The sequence below is a fragment of the Populus euphratica genome, unplaced genomic scaffold (genome assembly GCF_000495115.2).
Source record: "Populus euphratica unplaced genomic scaffold, PopEup_1.0 scaffold270.1, whole genome shotgun sequence".
In the NCBI taxonomy this organism is placed as follows: domain Eukaryota; kingdom Viridiplantae; phylum Streptophyta; class Magnoliopsida; order Malpighiales; family Salicaceae; genus Populus; species Populus euphratica.
Window position 1 is genome coordinate 102,456 of NW_011500151.1, and position 25,773 is coordinate 128,228.

At 33.2% G+C, this 25,773-nt stretch overlaps 3 protein-coding genes across 4 annotated transcripts; 1 reads left to right on the forward strand and 2 right to left on the reverse strand.

Annotated features, from left to right (window-relative positions):
• Window positions 1-1,504: 1,504 nt before the first annotated feature.
• On the forward strand, window positions 1,505-9,677 carry LOC105110940 (centromere-associated protein E-like). Its single transcript, XM_011006156.1, is given in 6 exon segments — window positions 1,505-1,675; window positions 5,007-5,115; window positions 5,271-8,525; window positions 8,625-8,867; window positions 9,105-9,260; window positions 9,422-9,677. Coding segments are annotated over 5 exon segments (3,978 nt in total). The 5' UTR covers window positions 1,505-1,675; window positions 5,007-5,040; the 3' UTR covers window positions 9,671-9,677.
• A 1,110-nt stretch (window positions 9,678-10,787) lies between these two features.
• LOC105110941 (uncharacterized) lies at window positions 10,788-15,249 on the reverse strand. Of its 2 annotated transcripts, none has more exons than XM_011006157.1 (5): window positions 14,915-15,249; window positions 12,262-14,517; window positions 11,609-11,810; window positions 11,323-11,519; window positions 10,788-11,242 (listed from the first exon to the last, which is right to left on the reverse strand). In XM_011006157.1, exons 2-5 carry the CDS (start codon window positions 14,369-14,371, stop codon window positions 11,199-11,201), a joined length of 2,553 nt encoding a protein of 850 aa, XP_011004459.1. In that variant the 5' UTR covers window positions 14,372-14,517; window positions 14,915-15,249; the 3' UTR covers window positions 10,788-11,198. The 2 variants fall into 2 exon arrangements, with proteins under 2 accessions (XP_011004459.1, XP_011004460.1); XM_011006158.1 differs by lacking the exon at window positions 14,915-15,249 and adding an exon at window positions 14,608-14,859.
• A 4,137-nt stretch (window positions 15,250-19,386) lies between these two features.
• On the reverse strand, window positions 19,387-21,343 carry LOC105110942 (scarecrow-like protein 23). The gene has a single exon (XM_011006159.1). It carries the CDS (start codon window positions 21,002-21,004, stop codon window positions 19,667-19,669), a length of 1,338 nt encoding a protein of 445 aa, XP_011004461.1. The 5' UTR covers window positions 21,005-21,343; the 3' UTR covers window positions 19,387-19,666.
• Between the last annotated feature and the right edge of the window lie 4,430 nt (window positions 21,344-25,773).

Sequence of the window (25,773 nt, forward strand, 5' to 3'; positions counted from 1 at the left end):
TGCACAATAGATGTGTTATGTATTACTTTTCAATGATCTTATTTAAATAGATTCATCTTAAAAAAAAAAATAGAGATGAATTTAATTAGTTCCAATACTCAAAATTTTGATCGAAAAAATTCTTTAACTGCAGCTTACAATAAAAAAATATAATTATAAAACTCAATTAAGCTCATCATCCAATTCAAGATAGAAGTAAAAAATTAAGTGATTTAAAAAAAAATCAAATTAGATTTTACATAGGTTCTGACCATAAATTAACTTATTTAGTTGATTAAATTGACCAGTCCCATATAATAACACTCATCAGAAGAAAGAAAAGAAGGAAATTAAAAAATGGGTACCAATGCTTTTGTTCATGTGTTTATTTTTATGTTTTAAATTGTGTTTTAAATTTATTTATCTAAAAATATATTAAATTTATTTTTTTATAATAAAAATGAGTCGTTTATAATATAATAAAAATGATGGAAATGAGTCATTAATTACTAATGAGTCGTTTATAATATAATAAAAATGTAAATGTTCATTGCATTATATGAAGTCTAAAAAAGAAATGATGGAATTGGTAAACATACAATTTTATTAGCTAAAGATTTCAAGTTCAATTCCTGCAAAATTTTACATGTATAAAAATACAAGTGAATATCCAATCTATATATATATATAGATTAAAAAATACAAGTAAATACCCAACCCATTTATCTAACTAGCTAGATTTTACTAAATGATATTTAAAAATATATTAATATTTATTTTTTAAAGTAATTTTTATTTTAAAATATATTAAAATAATATTTTTTATTTTTTTAAAATTATTTTTAATATTAGTAAATTAAAAGGATACGAAAATATCAAAAATATATTAATTTAAAATAAAATAAAAAATTTTAAAAATACCTTTTAACCATAATACCAAATAATATTTAAATCTATCTTATATTTTTCGATTTTGATCAGGTTCTTTGCATATTCTATTTTTAATATCACTTTAAAATAGTAAATATAATTGGATTCAAATCAAACCAATAGATACAACCAAATTAATAATATAAGTTAATGATAGGATGATCTCAAAATACTAATATCATCTCATGCGGACAATAAATACAGAAATATAAGTTTATCTTATGACATTATTATAATACAAGAAATATGATGATTAAAATTATCAATAATAGATTATTTATTTTAATTTCTTAATCTAAATCAGAAAACTAATTGAAACTCCTGTATGAATTTGTAACTAATTATTCATTTTTTAAATTCTTTTCTTCAAATCAAATAACAGCTCATAAAACATTCTTACCAATGTTTTGGACAATTTATATAGGGTAAGTAAAAAGAGATCAAGGGGCAAAAACCTAAGATGGAACCAAACCGGCAGCGTTCCGACCCAACCATTGTCCTATTGGACAGACCCCACCAATCACTCCTAGGTGGAGTCCACTTCTCCCTCCTCTCCCTCCCTCCCTCCTTTGTATAAGATTCTCTCTTTCTTTTCTCTCACACACTATAAAAAAATACAAAGAAAGAACTTTTCCTCTCTCGAATTTCTCTTCTCCTCCACCACGACCACCGTAACTCTCTCTAAATTTTTCGTTTTTCTTGTAAAACAGGGAAATCCCATTGTTTTAAGATAAAGGAAGTAATCCAACTTCGATTTTTCTCTCAGGTAAACTATCTTTTTGTCTGTGTTTTCTTTAGCTCTGTTTCTTGCTCAAAGTTTCAGTCTTTTTCATCAAGAGATCATCAGTGAAGTGTGCTTTTCTTGCAGTGATCAATATTTTTGTGATGTTGTTGTTGATGATGGTTCATTGTCCAGTTTGCTTGCGATCTTGGGCTGTGCTTTTTATTTTTTTTAGAATTTGATCATCACTCTGTTCATAATTTTTTCATGTTCAAATCTGAAATGGATGGGCATAGAAAGGCTAATTAATACTTTGCTTGCTGGAAATATTGCTTGAAAAAGGAAAGGAAATAAAAGCAGAAAGCTTTGATCACTTTGCTTTATTTTTTTTTTCTTTTTTACAAAAACCTCTTATTTAGGTCTGATCATTGACCTTTTATTATTTTCCTTTCTGGTTAGTAAAAATAAAATTTTTATTCATAATTTAAAAATCAATGAACACGGTGGTTGTTTGTCAATTTTTTTTTGTCGAAATAAATCTGATTTTATTTGCTTTTTTGTAGTATCTTTCAGTGATCAATCTTTAATAACGCATGGAATTTGTTTTAGATCGTTTTGTAGCCAAACGTTTTTGTTTTTCCCACTCCAGCTAACAGTGGATGTGTCCATGATTGTCAGAGGTTGTTTAAAAGGTTTTATGATTATATTTTAAATTTTATTTGAAAATATATTAAAATAATATTTTTTTAAATAGAAAAATTAAATTTTAAAAAAATGTCATTTCAAATAAGTTCCAAGCAGTCCCCAACAATAGTTTGGAAAAAAAAGGAAAAAATTAAATATTTTAGTTTAAAAGAAAATTGAATCTGATGAATTAACAGTCTTTTTATTGCTCATAATTTCTCCATCAAAAATTTAAAAAATGTCATAAATTTTCTCTTCAATCGATGCATGCTGTCTGTTTTTATTAAATAAAAAAAATTGAACAGTATAATATTTGTCCTTTAAAATTGTTATTTCAATCTAGTATATTGAATTTTTATTGTTACATAAAATATTAAATAGCCATGTTACAATTTATAACACTTAAAGCATTATTATTCAAACCATCTATCCTGTAGAGTCAACCTGACCATAATTTAGGTTGGATTTCAAAAAAATCTTATTGAAATTAATCTTGTTTGATCCAGTGAATTAACTTGTTATTTAGTAAAATTCGATTTGATTTTTTATAAAAAAATAAAAATATATATTTTTAACATTTTTTTAATTTTTTTTTTTTATAATTAACCTGGTTCAATAAATTTGGGTCTTTAGCCAAACTGGTTCAATAAATTTGCATTAGAACAATTTTGCTGGCTATATATATATATATAAAGAAAAACTGTGGGCTTTTTTTTAATTCACGCATCACATATTATTTTTCTTAAAAGATACAACATAATTGGTTACATATTTCTAATTTCGTATTTGTCAGAGTCATTATTGGGCGTATGATTTACAACAGAGAGGGATTATAGAAACTTGGGTAGGGGTCACTGTCCTTGATTAATTTTCATATTTAAGGGTGTGCATATATGTAGCTATTTGATGATATAAAAGGTTTAAATTGAGCTGTCACACAATTTTAACTTTAAAATTGGGGAATAAAACAAAAATAAGCAAAAGAGAGATGAAATACAGATGGAATGCCAATTTTGATAGGATCCCACCCACTATGCATTCTTTGGTCTCGATATGTACACCTTCGTTTTTCTATTTCTTCCTTCAATACATGGTAATTTGTAATTTTCCATGTTTAATGTTTTGATTGACCAATCTCATCTGCTTTCCAATTGGACGGTCATGTTTCCATACTCAATCATGGAAAAGGATTTGGATTTGATGGCCCTTGAGTGAAATTTAATGAGGCCCCACATGACTTTTTTCACATTTGCACATGATGGGATGTCATAATAATAGGTTAGGTGATTTGGGATCTTATATAGTCCTAGTAAATTGTATTTGAATACATACAAGAACAATAGTAAACTCTTTATCTTATTACCAGTGTAGTATTTTTTTTTAATTTTAATTTAATTTTATGGCTATTTTATGATGTATTTTGGATAAACATCATGGGATACAAATTATTACCAGGTTCCCATGTTGTGATGACATGATACATAAATTGCGCCAGGATTTCTGAACCGACCAATTCCATGCCTTAATTGCTACTTTTTTGGTGTCATGTTTTGATCTCGAAATATGTTTTTTCAACTATAGTTGTTTAGACTTTAGAGTCTAGAAAAGTGAGTAGTGGCATTCATAATTTTTGGTTACAACCTGAGTGGTTATTTCTCGAGATAAAAAGAGAGAACAATTTTTTTAATTATTTTTTTATTAAATATGTTTTTGTTTTTTTCTTATCTGCATCTTTTGTCTTAGAATACGGTGATGGGAGAGAAGGGAAGTGTTCAGATGATGCCTTTGTGGTTTTTTAAAGAAGAACTTTTTCTTACTTAGAATATGTTTTTTATGTGTAGTAAAATCTAGAAAATTGATAACGTGTATAGAAATAAATGACAAGATCTTTGGGGCCGGGAAACGGGTTGTTCTTAGATGGGTTGGGACGGGCATCTACCAGGCCGGCTGCCTTTCCAAGATGGCATCTGGAGGGCAAAGCAAACAGCCTGGTAAAATGTGGCATCTTGGAATTTTATGTTCTATGAAATGCATTTCCCTGTTGAATAATTTGTTTGGCTATGTCTATGATGACATGATTTGACGTGTAACATGTCCTATTTAGGCTTCCACGTCAGGAAGTTTGTCGGCACACACTTCAAATTCCAAATCAAAGACACGGTGATCATGTAATTCACTTGTGTCCATCTTTATGAAACCCTGCTCGATGATTTGTTAACCTCAAATTTAGCTCCGGCCTGGTTTTATGATAAAAAAAAGAAGAAAAAGTTAAGAGATCCACCTGTTTATAAGTTGATCTAGTACCTGATCTTGAGTCGAGGGTTGTATCTGTATTTGCGTCCAACTAATTCCACCTCGGCTAATTGACTTAGCATTTTATAATTTTTATTTTTTCATAAACTAATTACATAGATAATAGTGGTATAAACTCTGTTTTTTAAGGAAATATTATAATTTCTCACCAATATCATTGTAAGACACTTGTTGATTACGAGAAACATGTGAAACTATAGCAGTGTAACATCTGAGCCAGTCAGCAATATCGACTTCTGATCTCCATGCTGGCAATGCAGTAGATACAGTAACGAAAGACACCATGTTGCTTTGTTCAATGTCTTTTGAGTTTTGAGGCCTTGCTGTGTAAATCATGAAAGAAAATGTTGTGTTAACTGCCAACTTGTTACAATTTCAGGAGGAGAAATCTAGGAAAGTGAAGTTGGTTTGATATGGAAGGAGAGACACAAGTCAGTTCAGAAGTTCCAGTTGTGAAGGGTGATCCTGATGTTGCTGATCTTATTAAGGTAATTTTAATGCCTGAATAAACTTGATGAAAATGACATTAGCCTGCATTGCAGAAACTTGCTGAAATGCCAAGTTGCTGTGGATTTTTTTTTCTCTTTTTTGGAAAAAACCCTTCTTTGTCATCTCAGTTTTGATTCTGGTGATGTTATTACAGCTTACAAATGGAGACTTGACGCATGTAGAAAAGGAAGGGAGGAAGGAAGAGGATGAAACTGATGGAGAATTCATCAAAGTGGAGAAGGAATCACTTGATGTGAAGGATGGTGGTTCTCATACCGCTGAGGCGAAATCTGCTGGGGAGGCTGATAAGCCATGTGTTGTGGAAAGAAGTTTAAGCGGTTCAACCAGAGAATTGCTAGAGGCCCAAGAGAAGCTGAAGGAACTTGAGCTTGAATTGGAAAGAGTATCCGCAGCATTAAAGCACTCTGAATCCGAGAATACACTGCTGAAGGATGATGTCTTGCTGGCCAATGAGAAGTTGGATGAAAGTGGAAAGAAGTATGGAGAGCTTGAAATTAGTCACAAGAAATTGCAAGAGCAGATAATTGAAGCTGAGGAGAAATTTAGTGCACAGCTCCACACTTTGCAAGAAGCTTTACAAGCAAAAGAAACCAAGCATAAGGAATTGGTCGAGGTTAAGGAATCATTTGATGGTATCACCCTTGAACTCGAGAATTCAAGAAAGAAGATGCAAGAGTTGGAACATGAGCTGGAAGTGTCTTCTGATGAGGCAAAGAAGTTTGAGGAGCTGCACAAAGAAAGTGGTTTGCATGCTGAATCCGAGACGCAGAGGGCCTTGGAGTTTGAAAGGCTGCTTGAGGCGGCAAAACTGAGTGCAAAAGAAATGGAAAGTCAGATGGCTACTCTTCAGGAGGAAGTCAAGGGCCTGCACGAGAAGGTTGCAGAGAATCTGAAAGTTGAAGGGGCACTTAAGAGCACGACAACAGAACTTTCAGCAGCTAATGAAGAGTTGGCTGCTTCAAAATCACAGCAGCTGGATATAGAGCAAAGACTTTCTTCAAAAGAGGTTCTCATCAGCGAACTGACCCAGGAATTGGACCTCAAGAAAGCTTCAGAATCTCAGGTGAAGGAAGATTTCTTGGCTCTTGAGAATTTGCTCACTGCAACTAAAGAAGATCTTCAAGCAAAGGTTTTGGAGATGGAAGGCATGAAGCTGAGGTTGCAGGAAGAAATCAACACAAGAGAATCAGTTGAGGCTGGGCTGAAAACCCATGAAGCACAGGTCTCAACTGTACAGGAAGAATTGGCTAAAGTACTGAAAGAAAAAGAAGCTCTAGAAGCAGCCATGGCAGATCTCACAAGTAATGCAGCACGAATGAAAGAGTTGTGCGGTGACTTTAAGGAAAAGTTGAAAACTTCAGATGAGAATTTCTGTAAAGCAGATTCTCTTTTGTCCCAAGCTTTGTCAAACAGTGCAGAGCTAGAACAGAAGTTGAAGTTTCTGGAAGATCTCCACAGTGAATCTGGAGCTGCTGCAGCAACTGCCGCTCAAAAGAACCTGGAGCTTGAGGATTTAATCCGAGCTTCAAATGAAGCAGCAGAAGAGGCAAAATCACAATTGAGAGAGCTTGAGATACGGTTCGTTGCAGCAGAGAAGAAGAATGTGGAACTTGAGCAACAGTTAAATTTGGTCAAACTAAAAAGCAGTGATGCTGAGAGAGAGGTGAGAGAATTCTCAGAGAAAATATCTGAACTCAGCACTACACTGAAAGAGGTAGAGGGGGAAAAGAATCAGTTGAGTGCCCAGATGGAGGAATACCAGGAAAAGATACGCCACCTTGAATCTTCCCTGAATCAATCATCATCTCGGAATTCAGAACTTGAGGAGGAGTTGAAAATTGCAAAAGAAAAATGTGCTGGGCATGAGGACCGAGCAAAAATGCACTATCAGCGCAGCCTTGAACTTGAAGATTTGTTCCAGACATCTCATTCCAGATTAGAGGATGCTGGAAAAAAGGCAAGTGAGTTTGTGCTGTTGCTTGAAGCAGAAAAGTACAGAATCAAGGAACTTGAAGAGCAGAACAGTGCATTTGAAAAGAAATGAGTGGATGCAGAAGCAGATTCCCGTAAATACTTAGATAAGATATCTGAACTAGCATCTGAAATTGAGGCATATCAAGCCAAGTCATCAAGCCTTGAAGTTGCTCTGCAGATGGCTGGGGAGAAGGAGAAAGAGCTAACAGAATTACTGAATTTGGTCACTGATGAAAAGAAAAGGCTGGAAGAGGCATCAAGCAGTTCCAATGAGAAGCTGACTGAAGCTGAGAATCTTGTGGGAGTGTTGCGTAATGAATTGACCGTGATGCAAGAGAAGTTGGAAAGCATTGAAAATGATCTAAAGGCTGCTGGATTGAAAGAAAGTGATATAATGGTGAAGCTCAGATCTGCAGAGGAGCAACTTGAGCAACAAGAGAAATTATTAGAGGAAGCCACTACTAGAAAGTCAGAGCTTGAGTCATTACACGAAGCCCTAACAAGGGATTCAGAAATCAAACTTCAAGAAGCGTTAACAAATTTCACTAACAGGGATTCTGAAGCAAAATCCCTGTTTGAGAAACTGAATACCCTTGAAGACCAAGTAAAGGAATACAAGGAGCAGATAACTGAAGTAACTGGAAGTTCTGCAGTTTTGAAGAAAGAACTGGACTTGTGCTTGTTAAAAATGGTAGCTTTGGAAACCTCCAATGAAGAACTCAAAAGTCAGCTAGTGGAAGCAGAAACCGAGTTTTCCAACTCCTACTCAGAGAATGAACTCTTGGTTGAGACGAACAGTCAACTGAAAAGCAAGATTGATGAACTTCAGGAATTGCTAAATTCTGCCGTTTCTGAGAAGGAAGCCACATCTCAACAACTTGCTTCTCACGCAAGCACTATCACAGAAATAACAGACAAGCACTCAAGAGCCATAGAACTTCATTCTGCAACTGAATCGCGAATGATGCACGCTGAAACACAATTACAAGAGGCCATTCAGAGCCTCACTCTGAAGGATGTAGAAACAAGAGATTTGAATGAGAAGCTAAAAGCACTTGAGGGGCAAGTAAAACTGTATGAAGAACAGGCTCATGAAGCATCCACAATTGCTGAATCTCGAAAAGGCGAGCTCGAAGAGATTTTCCTGAAAGTAACACATTTGGAAACTGTTTTAGAGGAACTGAAAACAAAGTCAGGTCACTTTGAAAAGGAAAGTGGTGTGCTAGCTGAGGATAATTTGAAGCTCACTCAGGAGCTGGCCTCAAATGAGTCCAAACTCAGAGATTTAGAGGCAAAACTATCTACAATCCTTTCTGAGAAGGATGGAACTATTGAGCAGCTTCACGTTTCAAAGAAGGCCGTAGAGGATTTGCAGCAGCAGCTTACTGATGAAGGGCAGGAATTACACTCTCAGGTTTGTAGCATCATTTGTGTTTTTCCTTTCCGTGGTAAATAATGATTTGGCAATTCTTTTGTCCATAGTCTTCTAACCTGATAAATTTTCAAATCGCAGATATCTTCAGTTTTGGAAGAGAGCAACCTGCTTAATGAAACATATCAACATGAAAAAAAGGAACTTCAGTCAGTGATCATTCAGCTCGAGGAAGAACTGAAGGGACAGAAGGCCAATGAAGATGCCTTGAAATCTGAGATTGAAAGTCTCAAGGCTGAGGTTGCTGAGAAGTCAGCATTGCACACTTCTCTCGAGGAACTTGAAAAACAATTGACGACTGCTGAAGTTGAACTAAAAGAACAGGTATTTTTTCAAGAGTCAGGCACGAGTTCAAAAATAGGGTTCTGATGTTCTATTAAGTTTATTACTGAATACTGAACAACATCTCTGACTGTAGCGACGTGTGGGCCTCCCATTGTTTCTAAGCAAGGAACTTGTAAAAAACTCTGACTGTAGCGACGTGTAGGCCTCCCATTGTTTCTAAGCAAGGAACTTGTAAAAAACTTTACTGACACTTCTTTCTAATGTTCAACCAAACAGAAAGAAGCAAATTCTCAAAAGCTCGAAAAAGAAGCAGCTCTGAAGAAATCCTTTGCAGACCTTGAAGCCAAGAACAAAGAAGTGTCACGTCTAGAGAACAAGGTGAAGGAACTTGAGCAGAAACTGCAAGAGGCTGATGCTAAATTATTGGAAAAGGTCAGTTTATATCTTCCCCTATTCATGGATTTTTCTGTCTAAACTGAAAAAAATAAGCCATGAGGAGGTGAAGTTGGAAATAAATGGTCAGTGGACATGTTATTATACTCGTCATTTAAATGTAAAAACCGAACAGTTTTTTACACTGAGATATATAGCAGGGTGATGGAAGCAGTCCAGCTGAACAGAAAGGAGTAGAGATCAAATCCAGAGATATCAGCGCCGCCATTTCTACTCCCACAAAAAGAAAAAGCAAGAAGAAGTTCGAAGCTGCATCTGCGCAAGCCTTGTCCTCTTCTGAAACACATACTCAAACTGCCGATGTTTCGCCTGCCATGAACTTTAAATTCATCTTGGGAGTGGCCTTAGTATCTATCATCATTGGTGTCATTCTTGGGAAGCGTTATTAGTTTTGGACTTTAAATTCATCTTGGGAGTGGCCTTGGTATCTATCATCATTCTTGGGAAGCGTTATTAGTTTTGGCATTTTGGATTTTGGCCCAGCTCAATGCTTCAGGTTTTTTTGCCCTTTTTCTTTAAAAAAATTCCTTGTTCCGTTCCAGTTTATACATAAGAGGTTGGAAGCTGTATTAGTATGCTTTCTAGATTAGGTTTTTGAGCAGTGGTCAGGAATTTGTTCTCTTTATTGTCCCTTGCCTCAATCCATGCGACAGAAGAAACGTTCAATTCATGTAATATTCAAGTTTGCATTTATTAGTTTATTGATTGGATGTAAGTGCTTCGATTCGTTTATTCCTAAACCCGGTCTAGCCTAGCTTGGTAGGTTGCCTTGAAAATCTTATATGATCTGGAAATTAGGTTTCAAGATGAACTAGTTTTGACATTGACTCATCCAAACCTCCTGATTAGGTTAACTTTGCTAACTCGGCTAATTCACCATTTAAGAATTTTTGCAGAAAAATTGACACAAATATTTTTGATAAAAACAATAGACCTATCAGGGTGAACACAGCTTGACCCGGCAACCTAGGATTTTTTTTCAAGTCAAATCCCAAGTGATGAAAATCATCACTCTTTCTGGATGTTTGATTAAATTCTCAAGTGGGTTATAAAAAAACCGGAAAAAACTGAGTATGTGATGAACAAGAAACATGGAGATCAGGCATCTAGTGACCACTACATCCTGCTTTATAAAGTTAGATTGAATATTGTAATCAAGTTATTTGGCGACCGAACAAGAGCTGAAATCAACACATTACCACTGCTGTAACATCAATGTCTGATTGAAAGAATTCAAAGACAAGTGCTGCCACTCAACATTTCATGGAGATGCATCCTGAAGACCCCAAAGCTCTAGGCGCCATTATGATTGCCAGATTAAAAAATTTAGTAGCTTCTAGGATTTAAGATCTGTTGATATTGAGGCAGATTCGGTGTATGATCACACATAATGGCACGAGAGGATCCATCTAGCTGACAACTATTTTGGGATTGAGGCTTAGTTGTTGTATTTGCAATGATTCCTTGTATCATAATTTAAATTCAGTCATAAACCAAGCGATAACATCTCTTTGATTTCTCCATAAATGTAATTATTCTTGATGTCAAAAGGGTTTAAGGTGAGTCAACTCAAAGCCATGAAAGCAAAATGATCAAAAGATTACCCCATTAAAAGGAAGCCATGATGTTACTCCATGTGCGGATTGTGTTCTGCGCTCTGCAGATGAAGCACAAACCAGAAAATTTTACTGGACTCCGAAAAGATGCAGCGCTTAAAGTATTCAACTATGCCATATTTAGGAAGGTCCAAATTGCACAACATTAGTGTCATACTTGATAGGAGTCATAGCCCCAAACTAGTTCCTATTCATTGCTTCAAACATTACAATACCTTTCTCCAATGCGAGCATATGGTGGAAAACATAACCAGCCATCAATATGAACTCTCCGTGGTTTACTTCATCTCCATTTCTCATTTTAAACATCCTTCGATCCATTAAAGATCTCAAAATCATCAAACCCTGCATACAGACCAATGCCTTTAGTTTGATTAAGAAAAGGAGCTGACTTGAGACATTCTTGAGCATAGCAAGGCAATTACCAGAAGCGATGTCTTCACTTTCATCAGTTGATGGTGCCGGTGGCATTGTATTAACAGAACGTGGAACTAGAGACATCCAATCTGAACTCCCATAGTCTTCTGGGCAAAGCTCATTCTGTGTGATCCAGTCTTCAACAAGACTGACATCATCAAATGATATGGGGTCCTCAGGAATCTGCTTTCTGTTTCCATCAACCCTGCAAGAAAATCAGTAAGCAAAAGAACAAAATTTATTTCCTCTTTGATTTTCAAATAACTAAAATGAACAGTCATTGGTTTTACTTACATTTGTCTAAGACGCAGGTTGTACTGAACAAAGACAAGATCAGTTAGTCGTTGACGCTGTAGGAAATTTCTTGTGCGATGCACCTTCTCAAAGGGAATATGATTATGGCTACACCCAATTGCACTGCAGGTTTGGCTGAGAATACGAATAGCTAAACGTGCCAAATTTGGGCAAGATCCGCCATATATAGACCACCAATCAGCTAAAATGCCATGGTATATTTAGAAATCAGTTCCAAGTAATATAGATGAAAAAGAAATGCAACCCACCACACGACAGAAAGATGAAATTCTTGTACAGGCAAGGATTGCAAAGAATAAATATAACCGCCTACATGATGTCTTATGTCAACTACGTTGAACACAGTAGCAGAAACATGCCAAACAGGCACAAGTGAAGTTATGTTGATATTCCTAAATTTTTTATGATATTTGACAGTATGAAATGAGTTTGACAATGAAAGGAAACTTATGTTGACAATATTTTCATAGAGGTTTCTTAAATGGTTGCATGCACATGCTTGCCGTGTGTATGACAACAATTGGCGCACTATCAAAGCTAATATTATTAGAAAGCTCTTGCAAGAAAGCAAAGAATCTGAACACTAGATGGAAACAGCAACAGTAATCAAACTATAATGAAGGTATCCTTACCAGGAAGCAGGGTTCCTCTAGCTCTGATTGCCAACTTCTTCCCAAGGTTTCCTTCTGCATTTTTATACAAGGTTAACTCTTTGACAATCTTATCCTGGACTTCAGTATCAGGAACCAATCTCTCGATGCAATCAAACATCCTTGACAAAATCTTATTGTGCATATCTCCTTCAATGCTATAAAAGAACTTGGGGTTAAAGAAGAAACCTGCAGCGTGAAGAGGAGTTTGCCATTGTTGTTCCCACCTATGATCTATAATATTCCAGTAGACCATATAATCCTCTCTCTTCACAAGTTCTTTCTTAATGGTTTCTTTGGCTCTATATATTCCTGAAAAAACATATCCCATCGCAGCCCTCTTTTCACTGCTAACTATTACCAAAACTTGCAGGAGAGGACTTGTTAAACGGATGATCAAGATGCATGAAGACCAAAATGACCGATTAGTTATAATATCTACCATTGCTAATCCTCCAGGTTGCTTTGAATAAGGGCAGTCCATCCACTCCTGTGAGGTTACCATGGTTTGCAAATTAAGTTTGAAATTAGCCATTCGTTTCAATACAGTGAAGTTGGTAGCAGAGCGTGTTATACCCTGTTGCACAATGTCACTACCAGAAGTAAACTTCCTCATCAGGTTCAACACTGCACTGTTATTGTAGACAAATCTCGTGACAGATTTAGCCTGTTCAAGAACTGTATTTATCCAATCAAGTTTTCCGATATCCTCCAGTATCAGATCAATGCAACGAGCTGCACAGGGAGCCCAATACAAGGAAGGGAAAGTATCCATTAATTTTTTCCCAGCAGCAATATAATGTTCTTCACCATTAGTAATTACTTGTAAAATGTTTCCAGCTCCAACTTCCTCCACCATTAGTTTAAGCAATTCATACAGACCATCTGTTGAGTGGATAAGATTTGATGCATCCACAGATTTCAAAAATACTGTTCCTTTGGAGCAATACACCAAAAAATTTAGTATAGTTACACCACTTTCTGAGTTGCATTCTTCAACCAAAAGTGAACAGCCAGTCTTCACCCATCTTGTCTTATATTGATTAATATCATTTTTCACTTCCTCGACCAGACTCTTCAATATCCGACCACGAAGATCTTGATGTGAGGGTGCAGCAATCCCTGGCCGCCCATAAGCAACAGTATCAATCAATGGTTGGGAAAAATTTGAGTCCATTGCATCTAAACTAGCTCCTATATCATACAAGAACCGCCCCCATATCGCATGGATTGGATTATCTGCTGTTTCTGAACCCATTGCTATTAAAGCATCAGCATCATCTGAAGCTGCAACAGCAATAGCGCTCTTTCTTGTGCCCAAATTTCCATTACTCGTTCCTTCTCCATCCAGTAAGAAATCTGGATTTACTTCAACTAAATTGCAGGCTGCAACAGCTCGAAGTGGGGTGATCATGTCATCACTATAATCAGCAAATATGTATACATCTTCACCACCAGGAGGTGAATCAACATCGTCTAATTTTTCTCGTTTTGACTTTCGTTTCTTTCTTTGCCTCACTACAATTGGACTTAAATGTTGTTCCATCAAGTCCCGAACATCGGGTGGAACTCGTGTACAACTAGGCACACCACCACTATTTCTACCAGCAAGATGCTCCTTAAATCTATGAATGCCACCACCCTTAAACAATTTGGCACAATAATTACACTTTATCTGCACCCGTTTCTCGTTTTTCAACATTTCACAATGTTTCCATCCCACATCTTTTTTCCTTCGCATTCCCGGAGCTGATTCAAAATTACTGAAGGGATTTGAAAACATGCCTACATCACTAAGAGGCAAATTAACATCACTGTCTTCTTCCAGAATCTTCAGTTGGTGGCTGTTTTGCTTTGCGGTAATCACATCAAGATCTTGCTGCATTAATAGCCGAACATCAGGTGGAACACTTTGGCACATAGGCCCACCACCTTTGGGACCGGCAAGATGCTCCTTAAACCTATGAATCCCACCACCCTCAAATATTTCACCACAATATATACATTTCATGCGTGTCTTTTCCCCTTCCTTAAACATTTGGCAATGTTTCCATGCCAGGTCTTTTGGTGATGGTACCAAAAACTCCTCCATTTTCCACACTAACCCTTTATAAATCACTAAACAGCTTTACCATCAACTTTTCTTCTTCAACTGAAACAAAAGTAACTGATCAAACCTGAACAACATTAATGTTGCCTTTTCCTATTTGTACAAAACTGTCAGCTGGACCTCAATTCCTACAATTTGACACAAAACAGAACATAAATAAGACACGCCCTTAATCATTAAATACGATGATAGATGAATCAAACTAACTCACGTTATACCTCGCAAAGAAAAATAACAGCCCAGAAGACAAAAGTTTGAAACTTTAAAGTCAATAGCTTAAAAAAATCATCATATGAAGGCAACCCAGGTCATATATTCCTAGTAAAATGTTAGAAATCTCAAATTTATGCCATAGACTATTATCCCAAAAGTCATGCAAGTCAGCAATTCCTTGATCATGTTATTACATTATATGACTAAAACCCAGAATATCACAAATACTAAATGGCACTAAATTATACTGCTTTTGGGCATGGAAACATGATTCAGTAAAACAGAAATACAAGTGAAAGAAAAGAAATTTACTTTGTTCTGTAACAGAAAAAAACTATGGTGAATTCTGGTCGGACCGATTGTTTTGACCCAACTGGTTCTCTGGGTTTTCACAGGTGATCTATCTGGTGGTGAAGTTTTTTAGGGAAGATTCTTGTTGGGTTGTTACCTCGACTAGCTGATCATCGGAATTTCGGGTGAACCGAGAAGATGGTCTGGTTGCTGGTCTGGTTTTGTGTCCTGCCGGTTTGGTTTTTTTTTTTTTTTTTTTTTTAATGGGAGAGGCACTGAAAGAGAGTTGTTTTGATTGCTTGGATGGTTTTTTTTTTTTTTCCTGGGTCAACTATACTTTAGCCTCTCAAGTTTTAGATTTGAGATATTTTATTTTAGTATTTATCATTTAGAATTTCTCAAAATTAATTCTATAGATTTTAAAATGTTCCAAGATCAGCCCTATATTAAATATTAGAATATTAGCCGTTTGGAACCCATTTGTCTATTCAATGAAAATTGTATTTAAATTAAAATAGAAAAAATAATATTTTTTTATTTGAAAAGCTGTATAAAACGTAGCAAATTGCGTAAAAAATCAAATAATGAAACAAATTGCCAAATAATATTTTTTTTCTTTCTAGTCCACTTTTCACAATTTAATCTAGATTTATCTACAATTACTGTTCATAGTAATGAAACAAATTGCGAACCAACATTTTAAATTATTTAAAAACTATAAGATTAACATTAACATGGGATAAATTGAACTACACTTTAGGTCCTGCACACAAATGGTAATTAATTGTTTTATATTTTTTTATTTTTATAAAAAACTTTAAACTATACTTGAAGTTTTTTAAATAATTTTTTATTTAAAAAAATTAAACTATCCTTAAAGTATTTTAAATAAAAATTCTAATTATTTTTTATAAATTATTTTTTTATAAACAATATTTAAACTATCCTTTAAATATTCTAAATAAAAATCTTACTTAATTTTTTTTTAATTTTTTATAAGCTCTTCAGCTAAGGGGCTTTTTTATTCTTATTAAAAAAAACATTCAAACTACCTTTGAAATATCATAAATAAAAATGTTATTTTTTTATAATTTTTTATTTAAAAAAATTTAAATTACATTTAAAGTATCCCAAATAATTTTTTCTTTTTTATAGAAAATAATTTAAACTATCCTTAAAATATCCTAATCAGAAATCATAATTAATTTTATTATAAGTTATTTTATTTTTATTAAAAAATATTTTAACTATTATTAAAATATTTTAACTAATTTTTTAAATATTTTTTAGGCTATCGAGTCTGACAACTATACTGAATCCAAAAACTTTGAATTTAATTGTTTTTATCTAATTTAAACAAACAATGAATAAATAAAAATAATTGTGTATTTTAATGGTTAGGAGATAAAAAATAAAAAATTTAAAAAAACTTTTAAAAATTTTAAAAATTCAAAAATAAAACTACTATTATAATTCATAATAAAATACCTTTAAATTCCTTCATCTTGTTTAGCTTTTTGTTATAACAGTGGGCTCCATATACGGATTTAAAAATTAAATATGACGAGAGTGTTGATATGTTGACTCTGTTGATACGATGCTTTATATTTGTTGGGCCATTAGGACTTATAGAGGCCCAAACTAATGACCCAATTCTAGAAAAGTAAAGGGCCAGATGATAAATCCAGTATCCAATGAAAAAATATATATGAACACGAGCTCTATTTAAGTTTTATAGCTCATTATGACATGGGGCATGTCCAAAGAATATAAATTCTAGGCCCATTAGTATGGTTTCTCATCATCTTTCTCTTTAAAAGTAATTTGTAGTCCTAATCTCTTCTTTCGTTTATATAGAAAATAAATAAATAAATAACCTTGCTTAACATCAAATCTGTGATTAACATGAATTTGTTAGGGAATCTATAATTGTATCTGACATTTTTTTATTTATTGAATAATTAAAATCCGATTTTCTTAAATTCTCAATATATATATATATATATATATATATCATTTTGATATTGCATTGTTGACCCATTATTCACAAATTTTTTTTCAGTTGTATTTTGTTTGTAAAGTCTCTTTCAAATTAATTTTTTCTGTATATATTTAATTTTTAAGCAATTTTTTATTATTCATATCTATAATTTTTTAATCTATTGTACATGTAAACTTTGTTTTTTTTTTTAAATATTTCTGTTAAAATATTTTTAGATAATATTTGTAATATAGTTAATCTTGCATGCATGACATCTTTTTTCCTTTTAGTTTACTCAATGAATTTAATATAAATATTTATTTATATTATGGTTTGATTAAATAAAAAATTATTTTAATAAATAAATTTAATAAATACAACCATTTAAAAATCTTGTCTTTGAGATGAAATATTTTAATTTATATTTTTCTCTTTATTTTTTAAATTTTATTTTTAATTATTATTTTATTAACACATATAGAGTTATCAATTCATTTAATTACAAGAATACATAATTTTTCTGATTTCCTACAAGAACAGCCGCCTGTGTATAATATATATTATTATTATTATTATTTTGAAAGAAAAGCCTCCCCGCAGAGAAGCATGTTTCACGTAACTAGTAGAACAATAGTCTGAATCACAAGTAGAGTGATGGACATTATATCAATCAAATCATCCAAAAGCTTGCAACCCATTTCAACCCCCACACAATTGCCCGATCACCATTTATCTTCTTTTGGCACTGTACTATCCCACTTTACTCGATCACAACAGTTCGCTAATATAGTCACTTCTTTGCAGGAAAAGATGGTGTTAATTTGTCAATCAACAGTTCGCTAATATAGTCACTTCTTTACAGGAAAAGATGGTGTTAATTTGTCAATCCTTCCACAGGCACTGTGTGTCCATTCTTGTGTTAAAAGCTTGCTGGAAACCATAGAAAGGAGCGTATATCTCACATCACAAGCTGAGCTTTCGATTCCCATGGCGCACCACATGTGTTGGACTCTCTTGCTTGGCCTTTACCCATCATCAGCTGTGTTGCTTTGTCCTGTATCCTGTTTCTTCTTTCCTGATATATATAAAATTCCCTTCACTAGACCCACAACCTTCTTTCCATCGCTCGAAAAACCATAGTAAATTCTCTTTCACTCAAAAATCACATCCCATGACATCTCTTGTTGCTATCAACCCTAACTTCCCAAGTTGTTTTGCAGCATTGTATACCCAATTTAAACGAGTCTAAACCGAGTTATCTATGTCCAAAACTGATTGATTATCAATATAGATATACTGAAATAATAATATATATGAGAAACAAGACTACTTGCTAACTGATGGAGCTCGGATTGGTGGCTAGCTCTACAAAACAATTTCTCGAACCTCTCCTTGGATATTTTCTTAAACGGTGAGGTCTTCTCCATGCACCAGAGCTAGCCTCTTGATTGAATGAATCAAAACTAGTATTGTTTCTACATGGCTCCACTCGTGGGTAGTAGATCTTTCACGACGAGATTCATTTTTACAATAATGATTTATGTTTAATCATGTGGATTAACTAGCTGACCTTAGTGGCCAGCATCAGTTTTTGACTTCTTAATTTAAATAATTAAGATTTGTCCCATTCATGCATTCCAATTTGAAAGACCAGATGGTGGTAGCATTATTAGAATTAATTAGCTGCATCTGCGTCTCGTGAGGCTCAAGATTGGGACCATGGAGGAGAATATATTTTCAAGAAATTCCAACGTCATTGTTCTGTTGCTGCAGATGTCCGATTCTTCAAATCTATAATGGAATATAGAGGATGAGCTGATGAAACACACACAAAAAAACAACATGAGAGATAAGTAGAAATTCAAGATGGTCCAAGCTAGCTTGGATTCAAACACACGCTAGCTGATCATATCTGATCTCGCACTGCTCCTAAATTCCATGCAACCCCACAGCTAGCCATAAAGAGATGGAACACACAAGACTCGACCTCCCAAATCCCAATTGTCTAATGACAAAAACACCCAATTCTCAAAGAACATGGCACAAAAACACACAAGATGCTGCTTAAAAACACACAAGAACATGGCACGAAAACACACAAGACTAGACCTCCCAAATCCCAATTATCTAATGCATCTACTTCAAAATTCAATCACGTTTAACTTGAAACATTTACAAGTTTGGTGAACTGCCTCCAAACTAATTGCAACTATATATCTTCCTTTCTTTTCTTCTCACCTCTCTAAAGGAACCTATTCTTAATGAGTGATGCCACTCTGGATTAAGAATAGAGAACTACTCCCTTTCCCATTAAAGAATTACAACAATGTGAACATTACCTGCTAAACATTTAAAGATTAATTTGTTTCACATTATGTTGTGATGCGATTGAAGATATTTTTAGATTGATTTAAAGTTACATAATTTTTATTATTTAAGCCCTTTTCATCTCAAATTATGGTAAAGGTTTGTATTTTTTTTAAAAAAAAAAAACAATAATGTATAGTTTTTTTTTTTACCGTAACTATAAAAACTACTGCAATGACGTTAAACACACATTAAGTCTTTAAAAAAAAAAAAAAAAAACCCTCCCTAAATTAAGGAAATTAAGGTTGTCTCAGAAGGAAGCAAAACACTTCTTGTTCATTATTACAATAAGAGAAGATCCCCCGTTACCATGGATCCACTGCCATCGTCATCATTCTAAAGTCTCGCCACAAATTCTTCACGTTGGTGGCATTTGACTCCAATTAAATAGGATGATCCGGTCTCATTGACTACAACGAAGTAATTCAATCTGACGGTTGCCACGCAGAGGCGGTCAACAAGGACAAATCCTTCCACCCCAATTTCAAGCACCCATTTTCTTCAACCAAAGTATACCCTTTCCATGGAAACATCCCAAGCAACAAACCAGCTTGAGCGGCCGGGTTACCCTGGAGCGAAACGGGTCGAAACCCAGCCCGTCTCAGCTCGTCGCCCCATCTCTCAACCTTAACCTCACCGGTCCTCTTAGGACCGCCGACAGCAACAATATTCCTTATCTCACGCCCAAACAGTTGCTGCTCCACCATATGCCTCTCTACACTATCCACACCCAATCCGTCCCCAAGAGCATCAAACAAGGCACTATAATAATGCAATGCCTCAACAAACCTCCCTAAAAAACTCCCCCCATGACTTAAATCTTGTTCAACGGTCATGATCAATTTCGGCCTTAACAAAGCCAACAATTTCAACGTCCCTAAATCACTCCCAGTTACATCATACAAACAATGATGCATCCAATGTACTACAATAGCCTCTCTCGGCCTCACCCCGAGTTGACTCAAACCCGTCACATTCCCAATTTTACCCTCTAAGGGGTGAAACTCAAACGGGAGCCCGAGTGAACTGGCGAAATCTGCGAGTCGCCTCCCGGTTGACTCGAGCAACTCGGATGAAGATCCAAACCCGGTAATTCTCATGGACCGGATCTTTGAAGGCCTGGAAGCTAAAATATGAAACAACCCTGGCCATTGAAGTCCTTGCATTATATCCAAATCGATGACGTGGACACGATCTTCGCCGTCCAATGCTTGGAAAATCGCTTGATTTGCTGTGAAATGAGAGAATTTGACCAGAGGACTGATTGAATTATATGACTGCAAAGCATTGAATAATTTCTGTGACTGAGTTCGCGTTACTGATTTTGACACGAGTGGTGAGTAAGTACCGAGGATAGAACTAACCACCCGCGCCTGCAAAGCATGTGCAAAGTACGATCCCACTCTCTCCGGAGAAGATCCAAACGGCGACGAGATCTCCGCAATCTCAGGCAACAAGTCCATCGCGTCATTTAGATTATCCATCGCAACACACTCCGCACATTGCAGCAAGAGCCCAAGCAACCTGAGCCCACTAGACTCACCCCCGTCGTCTCCTCCTCCTCCTCCTTCAACTAAAATGGTTGAGGAGACGACTTCCGTGGTGGGATTTTCATAACTGACCCGTTTGGATGAAGGGTCATCACCGGAGGACTCGCCGACAGTGACGTCGGCGGCGGCACGCTTGGATTTCATGGGGGAGGAAGAAGAATTGTTGGGGTTTGTGGAATTGATAGGGGATTGAGGAATTAAGCTTTGAAGCATGATCAAAGTGAAAAAAGAAAGATCTTCGGTGGGTGTTTTAGAGAGAGAAAGATTCTTAAAGGCGAGCAGCTTTTAAGTGAAAAGAGACAAACCTTAGCAGAGATGTCAGAGAAAAGAAGAAGGCGGGGTGTTTGGAAAGAGAGAAAATGAGGGAAAATTAGAAAGGGAAATTTTTGTTTTGATATTATCGTTAGGTACACTTGGTTATGACCGAAAGGGATTAGTTTAATAATGAAGGATTGTAATTAAAATGGGATTAAGGGAATAATCAATTGTTGATTATTAGGTCATTGGATTCTTGGGATGATGTTTTGGATAATATTATGGTCAAAGTTTGTCTTTATGTTAAAAGATTCTATAGTTGTAAAATTTGATACGAAGCAAGAGTTAATATTTTTTTTAAATATTGAAATAAAGTTTTATTTAAAAAAAATATAAGTTAATGGATTGAGAATCATGTTATGTTATATCTATTAATTCAATTAGTTAATCTAGGTTTTTTTTATTAAATTAACTAATTGTTTTTTAACTCAAAACAATTTAAATCTTAAGTTAACTGGGTTTATAACAGTAGTTGTTGGGATAAAAATTATACCCATTTTAACCTCTATTTATCGGAATGGAGGTTGATATATAGAATTTTTTTAGGTGGAGATATATAAAAATATTCAATTTATTTAGATATACATGAATAATTTATTATATTTATGATTTTTTCAATACACGTCTAATATACTACCTACCATGTAAATATAAATATGTATGAAAATCAAGAGATCTTTATGGAAACAAAGTTGAAAAGTGCATCATTGTCTTGATAGACTTTCATTAGCATTCGTGAAAACTACAATATATGATTAAATAATAGCAGACTACCTTTCATGAATAAAATAAATAAATAAAAAATAATTTTTTTCTATTAAATTTAGGGAAGCAATTTGATTTATGACAGTGGGAATTGCATGAAAGAAACCAGGCTATAACAACTTATTTGAAATTAAAGATTTTCTTTATTTTTATTCAGACATAGTATTTATAATATTTCTTATAACACAATGTAATATAGCAAGAAGTGAAAAAAAAATTATTATCTCAACCAATAATATTTTGAGATAGATGGTTAATCCATTAAAGCATATAGCCTTTATTAGTTGAACCGGATTGATTTAATTTTAATAATTAAAATAAATAGAGTGTTTTCATAGTTGTATTTTGGATTTAAAGTATTTATGCTTGAATCTAAATTTTATTTTTGGATTTGATATTCATGCAAAACAAGATTCCTTAGTACTTAAATTAGTAAAATATAAAAGAAAAATAATATATAAGAAAAAGAACAAAGAGTGCAAGGAAGTATATGTCTTAATTGTTTGTGATCTTATGATTTTTTTTTAATGAACTTATAATTTATGTGATGTTTTAAATAAACATGTTTACTTGATAACTTATGTTTTTGGGGAAGACATGTTGGTAGTGTTAAAAAATTATTTTAATTTAATAACTTAAGTTATTAATTAAGATTTCAATATATGATTTTATATTATTATTTGACGTATCATATCAAATGAAAGCTCTTTGGATTTGAAATTTAAATATACCTATATCATTTTATACTTAATTTTTATCAAATAAACAAGAATAATGAGATTTAAATTAGTGATCGCTTGGTTATCAAGGCTTTGTTACGATATTAAAGAAGCATCTCAACTTAACCGATACCATATTAAAAAAATTATCTGATCCCAATAACTTAAGCTATTAAATACAATTTTAAAATATAATTTATATTATTCTCTAATATATAGATGATAGCTATTAACAATAAAATAGATATTCTATGAAAAGACAGGTTAAGAGAGATTATCATTAAAAAGAAAAATAACATAACATTAATGAACCGTTTGGAAACTCAATTCAATCTGTGTTTTTAAAAATTTTAATTTTTTTTAAATTAATATTTTTCTAGTGTTTTTGAATCATTTTGATGCATTGGTATAAAAAATATTTTTTTAAAAATAAAAAAATATTATTTTAATATATTCTAAAATAAAAATAACTTTAAAAATAACCGTAAATACATTTTCAACTACACTCTAACAAACATGAATGTTGATTCGGTTCTATTATAGCACGGGCAAGGTCCAGTTTGTCTATTTTTTTTTTTAGATTAACGTGGGTGTAAGGGCCAGCTTGCGCGCACCACGACTAATCCCACGGGCTCTGAAGTTAACGACCATGTAAGCCTCCAGTGGCCATCATATGAGCAACCAAGGACTCGAACCTGAGACCACAGAGGGAGCAAACCCAGGGCAAGGTCCAGTTTGTCTATTTGTTGTCACCAGCTGAAGGGTTGGTCTATCATCCAATTCCATGTTTACATTTAAAAAACCCTATTAGTTTGTCTATTTGTTGTCACAAGGGTTGGTATTCCATGTTTACATTTAAAAAACCCTATTTTTTTTTTAATGCTGTAACCATAATAATATAATTGAAAGTTCTAACATTGGAAAATAAAACTGCAGAGGAGAAAAACAAGAACAGATCATGGTAAAGTGGTCTAAATATTTATATTAATAATAATAATAAAAAAAAAAAAAAAAAAGCTCCAAAACAAGCTCCAAGACCATCTAATTGCGTTCAGTCCTGTTCACAATGAAAGCATAATGTCAGGGAAAGTACAAGCCCTCCTTGAGTTTCACCGGGCCCGTGAAATGGAAATATCAGATGAATGTTGATTCTCAAGACAGGAAAATTTACAGTGCTACGGAAACCCAATATTTATTATTCTCAATTATTGAGTTTCTGTTTTTATTCTTTAGAGAAAGGGACCACTGAGATCAATTCTCGTGGGATTTAGGGATGTGAATTTGGGATATTATTTGGCTAAAACATTGTTATTAAATTTGGATTTCCCCATCAACTTGCCGGTCCATTGCAAAACTTCAGTAATCTGAGAGGCGACCTCCTCGAGAAACAATGAAATTTTAAGATTGATCAAGAGGTGATCTATCTTGTCCGTATAAAAATGAAAAGATTCTCAGAAATAGTCTAAATGTTATAGATAATATGTCCATCCGTGCAAAAAAAATATAAATAATTTTTAAAATAGTATAACTATTCTAGGAGGCTTTTCTATTAATATAAAACAATCAAAGATTTTTAAAAATTATTTAATTTTTATAGATGACCTACCCGGATGAAAAATATCAAAATATTCTCAGTATTGATTTTATTTTTCACATGACTTGTCTATTTATAAAATATATAAAAATAATTTAAACACAAGTCTCATTTTTTAAGTGACCTACACGTTTATAAAATATATGAAAATGATTTCAACACTAATCTTATTTTTCGAGTGACCTGCTTGTTTTTAAAATACATAAAAATGTTTTAAACCTTGGTTTCATTTTTCAGATGACTTATCCAAGTAAAAACATGAAAGTGCTTTTAACACTGGTTTTATTTTTCATGTGACCTATCTGTTTGTGAAATTCATGAAAATGATTTCAACACTAGTCTAATTTTCCAAATAACCTATTTTTTTTTTGAAATACATGAAAGTGATTGTTGACTTTATTAAATAGTTTAAAAACATATTATTTTATTAAATTTTATAAAGTTCATGAACCTATTCCATATTATTTTATTAAATTTTATAAAGTCCATGAACCTATTCATATGTTTAGTTTGTTGAATTGGTTTGCGAGTCTAACAGATTTAAAATTTTTAAATTAGGTTTTTTTAGATACTAGGTTAATTGAAAATTAAAATAGATCCAAGAAAAACAAAACAAATTATAATCTTAATGGACTTTATAATGCAGTTCATATACTTGACGTACTAACCCAGCTTACTCGATTTATAGGCTTAACGAGTTTATCTACCGATATGATATGTTTTTTAATTTTTTAATTATTTTTTATTTATTTATTTTTTATTTCTTCAATTAATACTTGATTGTTTGGGAAATGTACTATACTATATATTTTATTTTATTTTTTTAATATTAAACTGATTGATAATTTAGGTTTATGATTTTTTTAAAAAAATATTATGTATTACAATAATTTTTTCTTCATATAATGTTTTTATGATTTTTTTATAAACCTAACATAACGCACAAGCATACTACAATTCTGTGGAATCACGCAGGTATGACATCTAGTTTTATTCTAAAACCTGTCCAAGTCTTAGGCTCCGTTTATTTGCAGGAAAGTTGTTTTCTTTTGAAAAGTGAATTCCGGGAAAAATGAATTCCTAAAAAGTAAAGTATTTTCTGATGTTTGGTAGTGTTATGAAAAGTGAACTGGAAAATATTTTCCAGTGCTTGGTTATGTTATGGAAAATGAACTGGAAAATAATTTATTAATATTTTATTTTTCTCAAGTTTATTAAAATAATAAGGAATAAATTTTACAAATTAAAAAGTTGAATAATAATGAAATTGAAAAAAAAATAATTTCATAAATTATCTCAAATAAAATAAATAATAATCAAAATAATAAAGATCAAATCTAAAAAAAAAGATGAAGAAATTAAAATAATAATAATTAACATTTCATAAAGTATTTCAAATAAAATAAATAACGATCAAAAGAATGAGGACCAAAATTTAATAGAAAAATTTTTTAATAAAAAAATAATAGGAGAAAAGTAAATAACAATTATAAAAATGAGGACCAAAGTAAATATAAAAATTAAATTTTAAGAAATAAAATTAGAAAATAAATATTTAAAACAAAATATATATATAGCAATCAAAAGTT

Excerpts from the sequence above, each read along its gene's own strand:
- LOC105110941 (XM_011006157.1), bottom strand. The coding sequence starts at position 14,371 with ATGGAGGAGTTTTTGGTACCATCACCAAAAGACCTGGCATGGAAACAT. Across the intron at positions 11,811-12,261 it reads TAGAGGAACCCTGCTTCCTG|CTGATTGGTGGTCTATATAT; the intron begins GTAAGGATACCT and ends ATGGCATTTTAG. Across the intron at positions 11,243-11,322 it reads AAGTGAAGACATCGCTTCTG|GGTTTGATGATTTTGAGATC; the intron begins GTAATTGCCTTG and ends GTCTGTATGCAG.
- LOC105110942 (XM_011006159.1), bottom strand. The coding sequence starts at position 21,004 with ATGCTTCAAAGCTTAATTCCTCAATCCCCTATCAATTCCACAAACCCC.